Consider the following 17579-nt stretch of genomic DNA (forward strand, 5'->3'; position numbering starts at 1 on the left):
TTCTCCTGTCTGTCCCTATCTCCCTGTCGGTCCTCCTCCCTCTCTGGATACTATCAGCCCTTCTGGATTCCTCAATGCAGAAAGGAGAGAAGTGTCATCACAGACTTACAGAATCAGTACTCCTCTCTGCCTTCTAAACACAAGACTCAATTTTAAAAGGGAAAGGTATGCCATTTTTATCTTATTAACTTAAAAACGGAGCATTTTACAGGAATATATTAATCTTAGACTATGTTCTTACAATTGAGTAGCTTGGTGAAAGATGACAGCTTGTTAAATGCAACCGTAAGCAGATTCTGAAGTCAGTCAGAGTGAACAGCTTCTGGATACATGACATGGCCAGCACCTGTTGATCCCCGTGGTAACCAGGGGGGCTGGAGACAGGCACAAAGCCCTACAGACACACATGCACGCATGCACACACACACACACACACACACACACACACACACACACACACACACACACACACACACACACACACACACACACACACAGTTAGGGGCACATATACACACAAACACTTAGAGACACAAACTTAGGGACACACACACACACACACACACACACACACACACACACACACACACACACACACACACACACACACACACAACACACACAGTTAGGGGCACATATACACACAAACACTTAGAGACACAAACTTAGGGACACACACACACACACACACACACACACACACAGACAAAGACACACACACACACACACACACACACACACACACACACACACACACACACACACACACACACACAAAGGGGCACATATATACACAAACACTTAGAGACACAAACTTAGGGACACACACACACACACACACACACACACACACACACAAACACACAGTTAGGGGCACATATACACACAAACACTTAGAGACACAAACTTAGGGACACACACACACACACACACACACACACACACACAGACAAAGACACACACACACACACACACACACACACACACACACACACACACACACACACAGTTAGGGGCACATATACACACAAACACTTAGAGACACAAACTTAGGGGACACACACACACACACACACACACACACACACACACAAACACACAGTTAGGGGCACATATACACACAAACACTTAGAGACACAAACTTAGGGACACACACACACACACACACACACACACACACACACACACACACACACACACACAGACAAAAACAGGGACACACACACACACACACACACACACACACACACACACACACACACACACACACACACACACACACACACACACACAGACTAAGACAAAGACACATAAACAGACACACACACAGTACTGTGTCAGCCGTCAGCCTTCGAGGAACTTATACAGCTCAAGTCTCAGTCCCATAACCTCTGAACTCTAACCTTTGACCTCCTCTGCTTTCTAACTTGGATGTGCGAGCTACTTCAATGGAAATTACATTTTATAAGTACCGCCTACGGCCCTTAGTTGTCATCTTGGCTTGCTAAAAAAGCTTAGGAACCGTTTCTACAGTTAAAGGTTAAAGTAACGTGGTGAAGACTTCTGTTTACTCCTCTGACTCTTCTGACTCCTCTCCCACTTGGCTTGGTGATACCTTTCTTTGGACTCATTCTAAAGTCTTTTGACCTTGAGGTGAGGAGTCATTCAGCCACTAACCACCACTAACAACCTCCTTCCCTGAGTTTCCCATCTCTACCCTAGCTTTAATCAGTGTTATTCTAGGCGTGAGTGACTGAGGCAGTGTCCTACATGGCATCATATTCCCTACATAGTGCACTACTTTTGATCAGAGCCCTATGAGCCCTGGTAAAATGGATGGACCCTGAGTGACCAATGGGTGTGAGTGGATTCCAGGAATCTGTTCTGTGCCCTTTGGAGTTTATGAGCAATAGAAGTAGAATGCTTCTGAACAATGAGGACATAAACAAAGAAACTAAGAAGAAAAGGAGAGGGTTGAAATGCCTCTCTCCTCTCTTCTCTCTCTCTTTTTCTCTCTTCTCCTCTCCTCTCCTCTCCGTGTGTGTGTGTGTGTGTGTGTGTGTGTGTGTGTGTGTGTGTGTGTGTCTAAGAGAGATTTTCCAATGCCTTCCTTTTCAGAGGAGCTTCTGAGCCTCCCCCATCACTATTACTACTTTTAATTAAATCTTAGACAGACTCAACAACTCTACTCAGAGATGCTGCAATGCACAGGTTCAGGCAAGACCCATCCTGCAATGTACTGTAGGCTTGCTGGACTGCAACAAGATCTCATAGTTTCCCTTCAAAAATCAACATATTATTAATTCTGCTTAGTTACAGGGTTAATTCTCACTATTTACAGGGTTAATTCTGCATAGTTACAGGGTTAATTCTGCGTAGTTACAGGGCTAATTATGCATAGTTACAGGGTTAATTCTGTGTAGTTACCGTAGTTACAGGGCTAATTCTGCGTAGTTACAGGGTTAATTATGCATAGTTACAGGGTTAATTCTGTGTAGTTACCGTAGTTACAGGGCTAATTCTGCGTAGTTACAGGGTTAATTCTGCGTAGTTACAGGGTTAATTCTGCGTAGTTACAGGATTAATTCTGTTTAGTTACAGGATTAATTCTGCATAGTTACAGGATTAATTCTGCGTAGTTACAGGGTTAAAACATAAATAAGTCAAAGGTTGATAGTTTAGACATTCAAGAAGGCTTGAAACAAAATAATAAATAAATGTCATCGAGTATCATCAAGCATTTTCACAGCTTGCGGAGGCATTGTGATCTGCGGTAGGGCAGTGGTCTGAGCAGTATGCTTCGAACATCATCAAAATCCTCGCACTCAGGGCTGGGCAATTGTTTCCTTTTTTTTTGCCAAGAAAGGCATATATCCATGTTCTCGGGACCTTTTCAAACGTCAGAAATCAAAGTCTATTTCTAGTGATCAGGCTGCTAGACTAGTACGGATTCACATCCTACATAGTACTGTAGACTAGTACGGACTCACATCCTACATAGTACTGTAGACTAGTACAGACTCACATCCTACATAGTACTGTAGACTAGTACAGACCCACATCCTACATAGTACTGTAGGCTAGTACAGACTCACATCCTACATATTACTGTAGACTAGTACGGACCCACATCCTACATAGTACTGTAGGCTAGTACAGACTCACATCCTACATAGTACTGTAGACTAGTACGGACTCACATCCTACATAGTACTGTAGGCTAGTACAGACTCACATCCTACATAGTACTGTAGACTAGTACGGACTCACATCCTACATAGTACTGTAGGCTAGCATACAGACAGGAGGGGGGAGAGGAGGGAGGAGAGGGGGTAAAGGAGGGGGGAGAGGGGGTAGGGGAGGGGGGAGAGGGGGTAAAGGAGGGGGGAACTTTGGTTTGTCAACCTTCTGAGTCCAAGTCCACAAAACCCATTCAACTCAGACATTCCTCCTCACAGCATGTAGTGAAACTGAATAATTAATCGTTGAACATTATCAGGCAAGATCATCAGAGGAGTTCCAGGAAAACCATCTGAAACTAAGTTGATCCTATAGTGGAGTAGGGCCAGACATTGCCCTATACTGTGCTGGTGTGTGTGTGTGTGTGTGTGTGTGTGTGTGCACTGTGTGTGTTACAGACCATAAATGGACATGTCTGTCCACCATGGTAGTCTATAGATCTAACAGAGGAGTCTGTGTGCTAGCCTACATTGCAGACACACACACACTGGATTTTCCCGTGACCCCCTTCAACCCCATACCGAGACAGCTGACCCGTAGGAATAAGTAACCATGGCAACCCCTTTGTCCCCTAGATGCAGGAGTTGGAGCTGAGGGTGACAGAGTCTGACCAACGGGCTGAGAGGGCTAAGAAACAGGTACAGTACAGGAACAGTCTACAGGAACAGTCTGCTCTCTCCCCCTCTCTCTGTCTCCTGCTCTACTGATGGTTCCAGAGTCCATTTATGCCCATCTATCTTGTGAGTGTGAACGTGTGAGTGTGAACATGTGAGTGTGAATATTTGAGTGTGAGCATAGTTGATGATGTATTACAGATCCATGTCATGGAAGAGAAGCTGAAATATGCAAACGTACAACCCAGTGCAAACGTACAACCCAGTGAATCAGAGAACTCAGTGTTCAGAAGGTACCAGGACCTGACCAATCAGGTGCAGGAGAAAGATGCAGTGATAAAGAGATTAGAGGTGCAGCTGGAAAAACAGGTATGGAAGCTATAGTGTGAGACCCAAATGGTATCCTATCCCCTATATAGTGCACTACTTTTGACCAGAGCCCTATGGACCTTGGTCAAAAGTAGTGCACTGTATAGGGAATATGGTACAATTTAGGATGCAACCATAGATAAGAAACATGGAAGACACATTGCAGTTGAATGCATTCAGTTGTACAACTGACTAGGTATCCCCCTTTGCTTATTATGTCCATTCATGCTCATAATATGTACTGTAGGTTACGATGAGTCACTAACCATAAACCGTGTTTTCTTGGCCTCTAGATCTTAGTCAGAGCCCAGGAGGCTAAGATCATTGAGGAGAAGGCTGCTAAAATCAAAGACTGGGTTACGTTTAAGCTACGAGAGGTAAGCGTAGCTCGGATACACTATCTACTGTGATATATACATCCTATAGAGACCAACCACGTCAAAGATGAAGCTTTCTTTACATTAGCTCAACTCAAACCCAAACCCAGCTTATGATCAGTTGTTAAAGACAAAGAGAACAGTTAACCCCAAACTGTCACTAATTGTCATCTTCTTTCTGCGCTGTATTTCAGATGGAGATTGAGAACCAGCAGCTGAAAATGTCCAACCTGAAGCAGGCCGAACAGATTATGATGCTGGAGGACAAACTGCAAGGTGATCCTGATCCTCCTTCTACCACAGGAACTTTAGTTCATCTTCCCAGCACCTCACCCTCTGAGAGTACCAAACTCCATTTTAACAACCAGCCAGCTGTTGTCACAGCATTAACAACTGTCATCACAGTTTTCAATTGTTATCCACCTAAAGTCATGCAAATGGTCTGGTTGAAGTGGCATAGGATCTGTACGAGTGGTAGTATGTAGATGATGAAGAAGGGCCCAGCATAGAGCCCTGAGGCACACCACAGTCTATGTTACTTTGATAATATCAGAGCCTTCTCACCTTAGTGATAGATGATTAGTAGTCAAGTGTGGGCCTATGTTCTACAGTACATGTTGTTATATTGTCAAAGGTTGCTGTTGTGTCTCTACATTGACTATATTTTTTCCCCTCTTGTCCAATAGCTCTCCTGGAGAAGCCTTCATCTCCCCTCCCCCCCACCTCTCCTTCCACAGACACCCACCAGGTACCCTCCAGCCCTCTGTACCCCTCATGCTGTCCTGGGACCCCAACTGTCCAGGAGGAGACAGGCTGGGGGAGACAGACAGGTCCAGGGGATAGAGCAGAGCAGCCATGTAAACCCAGAGGAGACAGAGGAGACACAACAGGCCACGGCACTGTGACAGTAACCCTGCCAGACACTCCCTCTCTGGGCAGCAAGGGCAGGGAGGCTGGCGCTGGACCTGGTAGTCCTGTTCCAACCACTGGAGGCCAGGACCAACCACTAGGTAGCGCTACTCCCAGAGATCACTCCTCGGACGAGCTCAACAGCAGGTTCCGCTCCCAACGTCTCCACTCTTCCTCCTCTTCCTCTTCCTCCTCCTCATCTTCCTCTGCCTGTGAAACAACACACGGGGGTCCCAGGACCCCTGATATCCCTACCTCCACCTCCACCCCCAAAAACCCTCTCCTCTGCCGCTCTCCATCTAACTCCCACCCCTTCCAGACCCACACCCAGCCCCTGGCACTACCCTCCCATACTGGGACCAGCATGACCCTACCCAAGGTGTGTTAAGTTCTATGTATATGTATTTATGTATATATACACTACCGTGGGGTCACTTAGAAATGTCCTTGTTTTTTAAAGAACGGGACATTTTTTGTCCATTAAAATAACATCAAATTGATCAGAAATACAGTGTAGACATTGTTAATGTTGTAAATGACTATTGTAGCTGGAAACGGCTGATTTTTTATGGAATATCTACATAGGCGTACAGAGACCCATTATCAGCAACCATCACTACTGTGTTCCAATGGCATGTTGTGTTAGCTAATCCAAGTTTATCATTTTAAAAGGCTAATTGATCATTAGAAAACCCTTTTGCAATTATGTTAGCACAGCTGAAAACTGTTGTTCTGATTATAGAAGCAATAAAACTGGCCATCTTTAGACTAGTTGAGTATCTGGAACATCAGCATTTGTGGGTTTGATTAGAGGCTCAAAATGTCCAGAAACAAAGAACTTCTAAAACTCGTCAGTCTATTCTTGTTCTGAGAAATGAAGTTGCCAGAAACTGAAGATCTCGTACAATGCTGTGTACTAGTCCCTTCACAGAACAGCGCAAACTGGTTCTAACCAGAATAGAAAGAGGAGTGTGAGGCCACAGTGCACAACTGAGCAAGAGGACAAGTACATTAGAGTGTCTAGTTTGAGAAACAGACGCCTCACAATTCCTCAACTGGCAGCTTCATTAAATGGTACCCGCAAAACACCAGTCTCAACGTCAACAGTGAAGAGGCAACTCTGGGATGCTGGCCTTCTAGGCAGAGTTGCAAACAAAAAGCCATATCTCAGACTGCCCAATAAAAATAAAATATTAAGATTGGCAAAAGAACACAGACACGATCTCAAAATTTGGACTCATCAGACCAAAGGACAGATTTCCACCGGTCTAATGTCCATTGCTCGTGTTTCTTGTCCCAAACCAGTTTCAAATCAAAATCAAATCAAACTTCATTTGTCACGTGCCGAATATAACACGTGTAGACTTTACCGTGAAATCCTTACTTACAAGCCCTTAATCAACAGTGCAGTTCAAGAAGTGTTTAGAAAATATTTACCAAGTAGACTAAAATAAAAAGTAATAATAAAAAGTAACACAATAAAAATTACAATAACGAGGCTACATACAGGGGGCACCGGTACCGAGTCAGTGTGTGGGGGTACAGGCTAGTTGAGGTCATTTGTACATGTAGGTGGGGGTGAAGTGACTATGCATAGGCAATAAACAGCGAGTAGCAGCAGTGTACAAGTGGGGGGGTCAATGTAAATTGTCCGGTGTCGATTTTATTAATTGTTCAGCAGTCTTATGGCTTATGTCTCCCTGTAGCACTGTCTTAGGCGTCTCACAGTACAGACATTGCAATTTATTGCCCTGGCCACATCTGCAGTCCTCATGCCTCCTTGCAGCATGCCTAAGGCACATTCACACAGATGAGCAGGGACCCTGGGCATCTTTCTTTTGGTGTTTTTCAGAGTCAGTAGAAAGGCCTCTTTAGTGTCCTAAGTTTTCATAACTGTGGTCTTAATTGCCTACCGTCTGTAAGTTGTTTGTGTCTTAACGACCGTTCTACAGGTGCATGTTCATTAATTGTTTATGGTTCATTGAACAACCATGGGAAACAGAGTTTAAACCCTTTACAATGAAGATCTGTGAAGTTATTTGGATTTTTACGAATTATCTTTGAAAGACAGGGTCCTGAAAAAGGGCTGTTTCTTTTTTTGCTGAGTTTATATATATATTAATGTGTCCCTCTACACCTGTAATTCCTTGTATTTGTACACAAGCCGTACAATTCTTGTTACTGTTTGACTGTGCCAATGTGTGATGGCTGCTCTGGAGCGTGATGTTATCAGTCAGTAAACTTAGTTGAACTTGAGCCTCATCAATCAATCAATCAATAATGTCATCTATCTTTGTTTGTGAACTAACAGGTGCGGACCCCTCTGACCCCACGAGACAGCATCCAGCTGCTGAAGAAACACTACAGTCAGCCCCAGCCTGGAGGTGTGGACCGGCTACACCACCTCAACGTCCCCAGTCAGCCCCAACCTGGAGGTGTGGACCGGCTGCACCACCTCAACGTCCCCAGTCAGCCCCAACCTGGAGGTGTGGACCGGCTGCACCACCTCAACGTCCCCAGTCAGCCCCAACCTGGAGGTGTGGACCGGCTGCACCACCTCAACGTCCCCAGTCAGCCCCAACCTGGAGGTGTGGACCGGCTGCACCACCTCAACGTCCCCAGTCAGCCCCAACCTGGAGGTGTGGACCGGCTGCACCACCTCAACGTCCCCAGTCAGCCCCAACCTGGAGGTGTGGACCGGCTGCACCACCTCAACGTCCCCAGTCAGCCCCAACCTGGAGGTGTGGACCGGCTGCACCACCCCAACGTCCCCATAGACATCATGACTGCTTCCAGCACCCAGGTAAAGGGGTGAGCATGCTCACCTCTATCCTGTGGTGTAGAAACAGTGAGAGTGTGCTTCAAGTCAACAGTCGGTCACATAACAACGATAAAAAGGTACCCGTCTACACTCAGTTGATGTAGATGCAATTGAAGTAAATGCTTCTTTTCTTTCATCTTTGCACCCTGCAGAGCCTTGCGTCTCCCTCCACCTGCAGTCACTTCCTGGTGGAGACAGATATAGATGACGGGCTGCCTGACAGTATGGAGGGAGTGGTAGAGGGGGCAGAGGGTCCTCCCCAGGAAGGAGTGTCGTTTGTTGGGTTGGCTGAGGGTCTGGAACTGCTGGATCCGGAGGTTCTGAAACCCCCCACCCCGCCTCTGCACCGCTTCCCCTCCTGGGTGAGAGAGAGAGAGAGAGAGAGAGAGAGAGAGAGAGAGAGAGAGAGAGAGAGAGAGAGAGAGAGAAAGAGAGAGAGAGAGAGCTGGTGGAGTGCTCTGTGTATGTGTGTTCCTGTTGTTGTGAGCAGTCAAAGTAATGTTATAAAACACACATACACACACTCATGCTTACACAATGATCTATGTGCTCTACAGGAGAGCCGTATCTATGCTGTGGCCAAGTCAGGGATGACAGTATCAGAGACGACCACAGGAGCCAGAGGTCCTGGTCCAGGTGAGTTGCCTACCATGCTGATGTTGGAGAGGACTGTCTGGAGGAATCTCAATTGCACTTCCTTGTTTCCTCACGAGGAATCAATCCCTCTGTGTCTGTGGTGGAACATTATGGGGCCTGTCAGTACTCCTTTTGATAGCTTCCTATCTGAGGGGGCTAAGTAACACCTGTGCAGGTGTGATCTGGGAAGCTTTAAGGAGCTCTTTAAAGAGATGTGTTAGAGCAGAACCCTGCTTTGTAATCTGCTGTGATGAAAGGATAGGACCTACACACAGTAAGACAGACTATAATTATAAATCTCGCTGCATCCGAAACATCTCGTGTTTTCTGCAGGAAAACCACAGTACCCTGCCGCAGGACCATTCACTCACCTGATTTACAAGAACATCACTGTACCCGTGTATACCACACTGAAAGGGGTAAGTCCCGTACTCTACAGCAGCTCAAACTGTGTCCAACTGACAATAACATATCCACTCCCTATGGACTGTGGTATGTGCTGAGGAATATCTAAACGTGCCTTCTGTCTGTCTGCAGAAAGCCACTCAGATCAGCAGTGTGCCCCTGCATGATGATGACTCTGGTTCGGAGGATGACAGTGGCTCTCTGGCCAGCCTCAGGACCTCCACCCTGGGCCCAGAAAGGAAGGGCAGCACCCCCGGGAGCCCCCGTGCCGTCAAGAGGGGTGAGAGGGTTTACTTTACTTTAATTCATTTTTTTTGCTCACTTTAAAATGTGCAATATAACATATAACACAAGGTACGCGCAAATAAGACTGTGAATCACCTGAATGACCTGTTCCTGTTTGGACTTCTGACCTTTGATCCCTCCAGGTGTGTCCATGTCATCCATTAGCTCTGAAAGTGACTACGCCATCCCTCCTGACGCCTACTCCCTGGAATCTGACTACTCTGAGCCAGAACACAAAGTCCAGAGAACATCTTCATACTCCTGCGAGAGCCTGCGAGAGCCTGTGAGTGACCATTTACAGTACGATATGGTGCAGTACAGTACCATGCACTAGCCACAATAGAATATAAGATACGAGGATCCCTTCTACGTCACTGTAGATTCACTAGGACTATTCAGCTGTACTGAGCAGCTGTAAAGGACAACGTGAAAATAAACTATCCAAGTATGGTTGAGGTTGGCACGACAGTGAAAATGGTAAGTGAGTCATGTGCTGTGTGTGTCCCCATGTACAGGAGATGCTGGAGAAGTCAGGCTACCTGCTGAAGATGGGCAGTCAGGTTAAAGCCTGGAAGAGACGCTGGTTCATCCTGAGGAACGGAGAGATCTTCTACTACAAGTCTCCGGTGAGTCTCCACGAGTCGTCACTGTCTTCTTGATCACTGTCTTCTCTGACAGAATTATTACAGTGGCAGGAAATTACCACCCTGGGCTTTATAGCTGTTCAGAAAACACACACCAGGTGGCAGTATGCACCCTTTCAGTTTGTTTACCAACTCATAGAAGTAGTAGAAGAAGAAAATGGACTACTTCAAAATGGAGATGGGCTCAATGGCGCTGCCCGTGCTCTGAAAGATGCCATAATGGGACCGATACAGTAATGCAATGTCTATCTAAGTCTATGGCTGAATCAGTACAACTGGGGTTGGTTGGAAAACGCACAGGAGGGTATTTCTCCAGGAACACGGTTGGAGAGCCATGGTTTATTCTGTAATGCCAACTCCTTCCTATGGGCTTTGTCCTGGTCTTTCAGAGCGATGTGATACGGAAGCCTCAGGGTCAGATGGAGCTGAACTCTTCCTGTCGTATCGCCCGTGGAGAAGGAGCACAGACCTTCCAGGTGAGTGACAGTGATGACCAGTGGAGGCTGCTGAGGGGAGGAGGCTCATAATAGTGGTTGGAATGGAGTCAATGGAGTCAAACACATCAAACATGTGGTTTCTATGTGCTTGATAACGACTCCATTCCGGCCATTATTATGAACCGTCCTCCCCTCAGTAGCCTCCACTGGGGAAGAGGGGTTTAATCTACTGTTACTGCTAGTTCAGCCACTTTCACCCCCAGAAGTAAATTGAGTTAGGTAGTTTGTTAGCGCACTCAACATTTGGTTGTGGGTTCTGGGATTACCAGTACACAAACACGCGCACACACATCCTGCCCTCCCATCCCTAGCACCAAACTGGGTAAAAAAGAGAGATCGTCAGGTATGGAATGTTGTCTTCTGCAGCTGATACTCATCTCTACTAACCTGGGGATGCTATCGCTGCCCACTCAGAGTGTGTGTGTGTTCTTGAGTACGTGCATGTGTCTGTCCCTACCTGCCTGTCTTTACAGGCATGTATTCACCCTGCTTTTCTATTCTCCTGTTCTAATCTTCTCCTGTTCTAATCTTCTCCTGTTCTAATCTTCTCCTGCTCTAATATTATCCTGCTCTAATCTTCTCCTATTCTAATCTTCTCCTGTTCTAATCTTCTCCTGCTCTAATCTTCTCCTTTTCTAATCTTCTCCTGTTCTAATCTTCTCTTGTTCGAATCTTCTCCTTTTCTAATCTTCTCCTGTTCTAATCTTCTCCTGCTCTAATCTTCTCCTGTTCTAATCTTCTCCTGTTCTAATCTTCTCCTGCTCTAATCTTCTCCTGTTCTAATCTTCTCCTGTTCTAATCTTCTCCTGTTCTAATCTTCTCCTGCTCTAATCTTCTCCTGCTCTAATCTTCTCCTGCTCTAATCAGTTGATAACAGAGAAGAAGACATTCTTCCTGACGGCTGACTCTCCTAACATCTTGGAGGAGTGGATCAGAGTTCTACAGAACATCTTCAAAGTCCAAGCCAGCAGCCCCATCGCCATGGAGACCACCACCGCCAAACCCACCGTGAGGGGCTGGCTCACTAAGGTCAGGGGTCACTGGACTGGGCCTAAGAGATGAGGGTTATGGAGATGAGAAACAGACAACATGTTTAGGGTGATTGGCCTTAGCAAGACGAGGTACAGAAGTGCTTATCTTGATCACATAATGATTGAGATAGGACAAGGAAATCCCAGCCGGCCAAACCCTCCCCTAACCTGGACGAAGCTCGGCCAATTGTGAGCCGTCTCATGGATCTCCCAGCTGTGACACAGCCTGGGATCGAACCCGGGTCTGTAGTGGCGCCTCAAGTACAGCAATGCAGTGCCTTAGACCGCTGCGCCAGATCCCCAAAACACAGTTCCAAAGGCAGTGCCTTTTTGATGGAAGCTTTTAACTTGCCTTTTTGATGGAAGGACAACTCTTATTACAAAGGCAATACAAAAATACAGCTGTTCTTACCCAATATCTATTACATCCACAATATGTTTCTTATTAGGACACCGTTAAGTTTAAACTAGCCATTCTTCCCACTGTAAGAAAAAGAGACTGTCACATATTGGTGGAAGGCTTTCACTTCAGGCAGATTCCTGGACAGCTAATTCACGATGTGACACGGCTAGAGTTAGGACCCCTTACTGATCAGGGGATGATGATGTTTGAGTGATACCCCCCCCTTCTCTACAGAGGTGTGTCTGTCAGTATGGTTGAGACTGGGGCTAGGAGACCCCTTGATCACAGAGGTGTGTCTGTCAATATGGTTGAGACTGGGGCTAGGAGACCCCTTGATCACAGAGGTGTGTCTGTCAATATGGTTGAGACTGGGGCTAGGAGACCCCTTGATCACAGAGGTGTGTCTGTCAGTATGGTTGAGACTGGGGCTAGGAGACCCTAGATCACAGAGGTGTGTCTGTCAGTATGGTTGAGACTGGGGCTAGGAGAACCCTAGATCACAGAGGTGTGTCTGTCAGTATGGTTGAGACTGGGGCTAGGATACCCCTAGATCACAGAGGTGTGTCTGTCAGTATGGTTGAGACTGGGGCTAGGAGACCCCTAGATCACAGAGGTGTGTCTGTCAGTATGGTTGAGACTGGGGCTAGGAGACCCCTAGATCACAGAGGTGTGTCTGTCAGTATGGTTGAGACTGGGGCTAGGAGACCCCTTGATCACAGAGGTGTGTCTGTCAGTATGGTTGAGACTGGGACTAGGAGACCCTAGATCACAGAGGTGTGTCTGTCAGTATGGTTGAGACTGGGGCTAGGAGACCCCTAGATCACAGAGGTGTGTCTGTCAGTATGGTTGAGACTGGGGCTAGGATACCCCTAGATCACAGAGGTGTGTCTGTCAGTATGGTTGAGACTGGGGCTAGGAGACCCCTAGATCACAGAGGTGTGTCTGTCAGTATGGTTGAGACTGGGGCTAGGAGACCCCTAGATCACAGAGGTGTGTGATGACTGACAGATCAACTATCATTTAACATTTACATTTAAGTCATTTAGCAGACGCTCTTATCCAGAGCGACTTACAAATTGGTGCGTTCACCTTAAGACATCCAGTGGAACAGCCACTTTACAATAGTGCATCTAAATCTTTTAAGGGGGGGGGTGAGAAGGATTACTTTATCCTATCCTAGGTATTCCTGAAAGAGGTGGGGTTTCAGGTGTCTCCGGAAGGTGGTGATTGACTCCCCTGTCCTGGCGTCGTGAGGGAGTTTGTTCCACCATTGGGGGGCCAGAGCAGCGAACAGTTTTGACTGGGCTGCGCGGGAACTGTACTTCCTCAGTGGTAGGGAGGCGAGCAGGCCAGAGGTGGATGAACGCAGTGCCCTTGTTTGGGTGTAGGGCCTGATCAGAGCCTGGAGGTACTGAGGTGCCGTTCCCCTCACAGCTCCGTAGGCAAGCACCATGGTCTTGTAGCGGATGCGAGCTTCAACTGGAAGCCAGTGGAGAGAGCGGAGGAGCGGGGTGACGTGAGAGAACTTGGGAAGGTTGAACACCAGACGGGCTGCGGCGTTCTGGATGAGTTGTAGGGGTTTAATGGCACAGGCAGGGAGCCCAGCCAACAGCGAGTTGCAGTAATCCAGACGGGAGATGACAAGTGCCTGGATTAGGACCTGCGCCGCTTCCTGTGTGAGGCAGGGTCGTACTCTGCGGATGTTGTAGAGCATGAACCTACAGGAACGGGCCACCGCCTTGATGTTAGTTGAGAACGACAGGGTGTTGTCCAGGATCACGCCAAGGTTCTTAGCGCTCTGGGAGGAGGACACAATGGAGTTGTCAACCGTGATGGCGAGATCATGGAACGGGCAGTCCTTCCCGGGAGGAAGAGCAGCTCCGTCTTGCCGAGGTTCAGCTTGAGGTGGTGATCCGTCATCCACACTGATATGTCTGCCAGACATGCAGAGATGCGATTCGCCACCTGGTCATCAGAAGGGGGAAAGGAGAAGATTAATTGTGTGTCGTCTGCATAGCAATGATAGGAGAGACCATGTGAGGTTATGACAGAGCCAAGTGACTTGGTGTATAGCGAGAATAGGAGAGGGCCTAGAACAGAGCCCTGGGGACGCCAGTGGTGAGAGCGCGTGGTGAGGAGACAGATTCTCGCCACGCCACCTGGTAGGAGCGACCTGTCAGGTAGGACGCAATCCAAGCGTGGGCCGCGCCGGAGATGCCCAACTCGGAGAGGGTGGAGAGGAGGATCTGATGGTTCACAGTATCGAAGGCAGCCGATAGGTCTAGAAGGATGAGAGCAGAGGAGAGAGAGTTAGCTTTAGCAGTGCGGAGCGCCTCCGTGATACAGAGAAGAGCAGTCTCAGTTGAATGACTAGTCTTGAAACCTGACTGATTTGGATCAAGAAGGTCATTCTGAGAGAGATAGCGGGAGAGCTGGCCAAGGACGGCACGTTCAAGAGTTTTGGAGAGAAAAGAAAGAAGGGATACTGGTCTGTAGTTGTTGACATCGGAGGGATCGAGTGTAGGTTTTTCAGAAGGGTGCAACTCTCGCTCTCTTGAAGACGGAAGGGACGTAGCCAGCGGTCAGGGATGAGTTGATGAGCGAGGTGAGGTAAGGGAGAAGGTCTCCGGAAATGGTCTGGAGAAGAGAGGAGGATAGGGGTCAAGCGGGCAGGTTGTTGGGCGGCCGGCCGTCACAAGACGCGAGATTTCATCTGGAGAGAGAGGGAGAAAGAGGTCAGAGCACAGGGTAGGGCAGTGTGAGCAGAACCAGTGGTGTCGTTTGACTTAGCAAACGAGGATCGGATGTCGTCGACCTTCTTTTCAAAATGGTTGACGAAGTCATCTGCAGAGAGGAGGAGGGGGGGGGGGAGGAGGATTCAGGAGGGAGGAGAAGGTGGCAAAGAGCTTCCTAGGGTTAGAGGCAGATGCTTGGAATTTAGAGTGGTAGAAAGTGGCTTTAGCAGCAGAGACAGAAGAGGAAAATGTAGAGAGGAGGGAGTGAAAGGATGCCAGGTCCGCAGGGAGGCGAGTTTTCCTCCATTTCCGCTCGGCTGCCCGGAGCCCTGTTCTGTGAGCTCGCAATGAGTCGTCGAGCCACGGAGCAGGAGGGGAGGACCGAGCCGGCCTGGAGGATAGGGGACATAGAGAGTCAAAGGATGCAGAAAGGGAGGATAGGAGGGTTGAGGAGGCAGAATCAGGAGATAGGTTGGAGAAGGTTTGAGCAGAGGGAAGAGATGATAGGATGGAAGAGGAGAGAGTAGCGGGGGAGAGAGAGCGAAGGTTGGGACGGCGCGATACCATCCGAGTAGGGGCAGTGTAGGAAGTGTTGGATGAGAGCGAGAGGGAAAAGGATACAAGGTAGTGGTCGGAGACTTGGAGGGGAGTTGCAGTGAGGTTAGTGGAAGAACAGCATCTAGTAAAGATGAGGTCGAGCGTATTGCCTGCCTTGTGAGTAGGGGGAAGGTGAGAGGGTGAGGTCAAAGAGGAGAGGAGTGGAAAGAAGGAGGCAGAGAGGAATGAGTCAAAGGTAGACGTGGGGAGGTTAAAGTCACCCAGAACTGTGAGAGGTGAGCCGTCCTCAGGAAAGGAGCTTATCAAGGCATCAAGCTCATTGATGAACTCTCCGAGGGAACCTGGAGGGCGATAAATGATAAGGATGTTAAGCTTGAAAGGGCTGGTAACTGTGACAGCATGGAATTCAAAGGAGGCGATAGACAGATGGGTAAGGGGAGAAAGAGAGAATGACCACTTGGGAGAGATGAGGATCCCGGTGCCACCACCCCGCTGACCAGAAGCTCTCGGGGTGTGCGAGAACACGTGGGCGGACGAAGAGAGAGCAGTAGGAGTAGCAGTGTTATCTGTGGTGATCCATGTTTCCGTCAGTGCCAAGAAGTCGAGGGACTGGAGGGAGGCATAGGCTGAGATGAACTCTGCCTTGTTGGCCGCAGATCGGCAGTTCCAGAGGCTACCGGAGACCTGGAACTCCACGTGGGTCGTGCGCTGGGACCACCAGATTAGGGTGGCGCGGCCACGCGGTGTGGAGCGTTTGTATGGTCTGTGCAGAGAGGAGAGAACAGGGATAGACAGACACATAGTTGACAGGCTACAGAAGAGGCTACGCTAATGCAAAGGAGATTGGAATGACAAGTGGACTACACGTCTCGAATGTTCAGAAAGTTGAGCTTACGTAGCAAGAATCTTATTGACTAAAATGAATCAAAATGATACAGTACTGCTGAAGTAGGCTAGCTGGCAGTGGCTGCGTTGTTGACTTTGTAGGCTAGCTGGCAGTGGCTGCGTTGTTGGCACTACACTAATCAAGTCGTTCCGTTGAGTGTGATAGTTTCAACAGTGCTGCTATTTGGGGGCTAGCTGGCTAGCTAGCAGTGTTGATTACGTTACGTTGCGTTAAAAGAACGACAATAGCTGGCTAGCTAACCTAGAAAATCGCTCTAGACTACACAATTATCTTTGATACAAAGACGGCTATGTAGCTAGCTACGATCAAACAAATCAAACCGTTGTACTGTAATGAAATGAAATGAAAATGTGATACTACCTGTGGAGCGAATGCGACCGGGTTGTTGAGTGAGGAAGTTCTATTCGGTAGACGTTGGCTAGCTGTTGGCTAGCTAGCAGTGTCTCCTACGTTAAGGACGACAAATAGCTGGCTAGCTAACCTCGGTAAATTAAGATAATCACTCTAAGACTACACACTCTAAACTACACAATTATCTTGGATACGAAGACAGCAAAGACAACTATGTAGCTAGCTAACACTACACTAATCAAGTCGTTCAGTTGAGTGTAATAGTTTTTTACAGTGCTGGTATTCGGAAGACGGTGGACGTTTGCTAGCTGGCTAGCTGCTGGGCAGATAGCAGTGTAGACTACGTTAGGACGACGAAATACAATAATTACGCAATTATCTTTGATACAAAGACGGCTATGTAGCTAGCTAAGAAGAAATTGCTAAGATTAGACAAATCAAACCGTTGTACTATAATGAAATGTAATGAAATGTAATGAAAAGTTATACTACCTGCAGACCGAAGCGCTCAGATGCGACCGCTCGCTCCAACCCTATCTGTAAAGAGGCTTTGATCTCTACACTATGACGTTATGCACCTCAGAACTCTGGAGTGATGGAGTTGGTTCACTACCTCTCTCTCTGCATATTTGACCTTCGACCCCGGTGAAGAGATGTACAGCTAGGATTATGAGTCATGAGATGAAGCCAGTAGTCCACACACATCCACTCTCTACTGCAGCCTGCTGTTCAAATTAGAAATATTATATACAGTCTGAGTGGTATTGAATCTATAAACCTCACACATTCTCCTCTGT

The 17579-nt window shown here is 47.6% G+C and overlaps 1 protein-coding gene across 1 annotated transcript in view; it reads left to right on the forward strand.

Moving 5' to 3' along the window:
• LOC115123724 (pleckstrin homology domain-containing family H member 1-like) overlaps positions 1–17579 on the forward strand; it is a 72189-nt gene that overhangs the window by 18910 nt on the left and 35700 nt on the right. Inside the window, 14 exon segments of the mRNA XM_065025817.1 lie at positions 3816–3878; positions 4056–4223; positions 4517–4600; positions 4795–4876; positions 5287–5888; positions 7821–8312; positions 8483–8692; positions 8888–8966; positions 9300–9385; positions 9504–9651; positions 9800–9939; positions 10172–10282; positions 10690–10776; positions 11665–11826. Coding sequence (XP_064881889.1) covers positions 3816–3878; positions 4056–4223; positions 4517–4600; positions 4795–4876; positions 5287–5888; positions 7821–8312; positions 8483–8692; positions 8888–8966; positions 9300–9385; positions 9504–9651; positions 9800–9939; positions 10172–10282; positions 10690–10776; positions 11665–11826 — 2514 coding nt within the window.

Source organism: Oncorhynchus nerka, linkage group LG12, assembly GCF_034236695.1.
Source record: "Oncorhynchus nerka isolate Pitt River linkage group LG12, Oner_Uvic_2.0, whole genome shotgun sequence".
In the NCBI taxonomy this organism is placed as follows: domain Eukaryota; kingdom Metazoa; phylum Chordata; class Actinopteri; order Salmoniformes; family Salmonidae; genus Oncorhynchus; species Oncorhynchus nerka.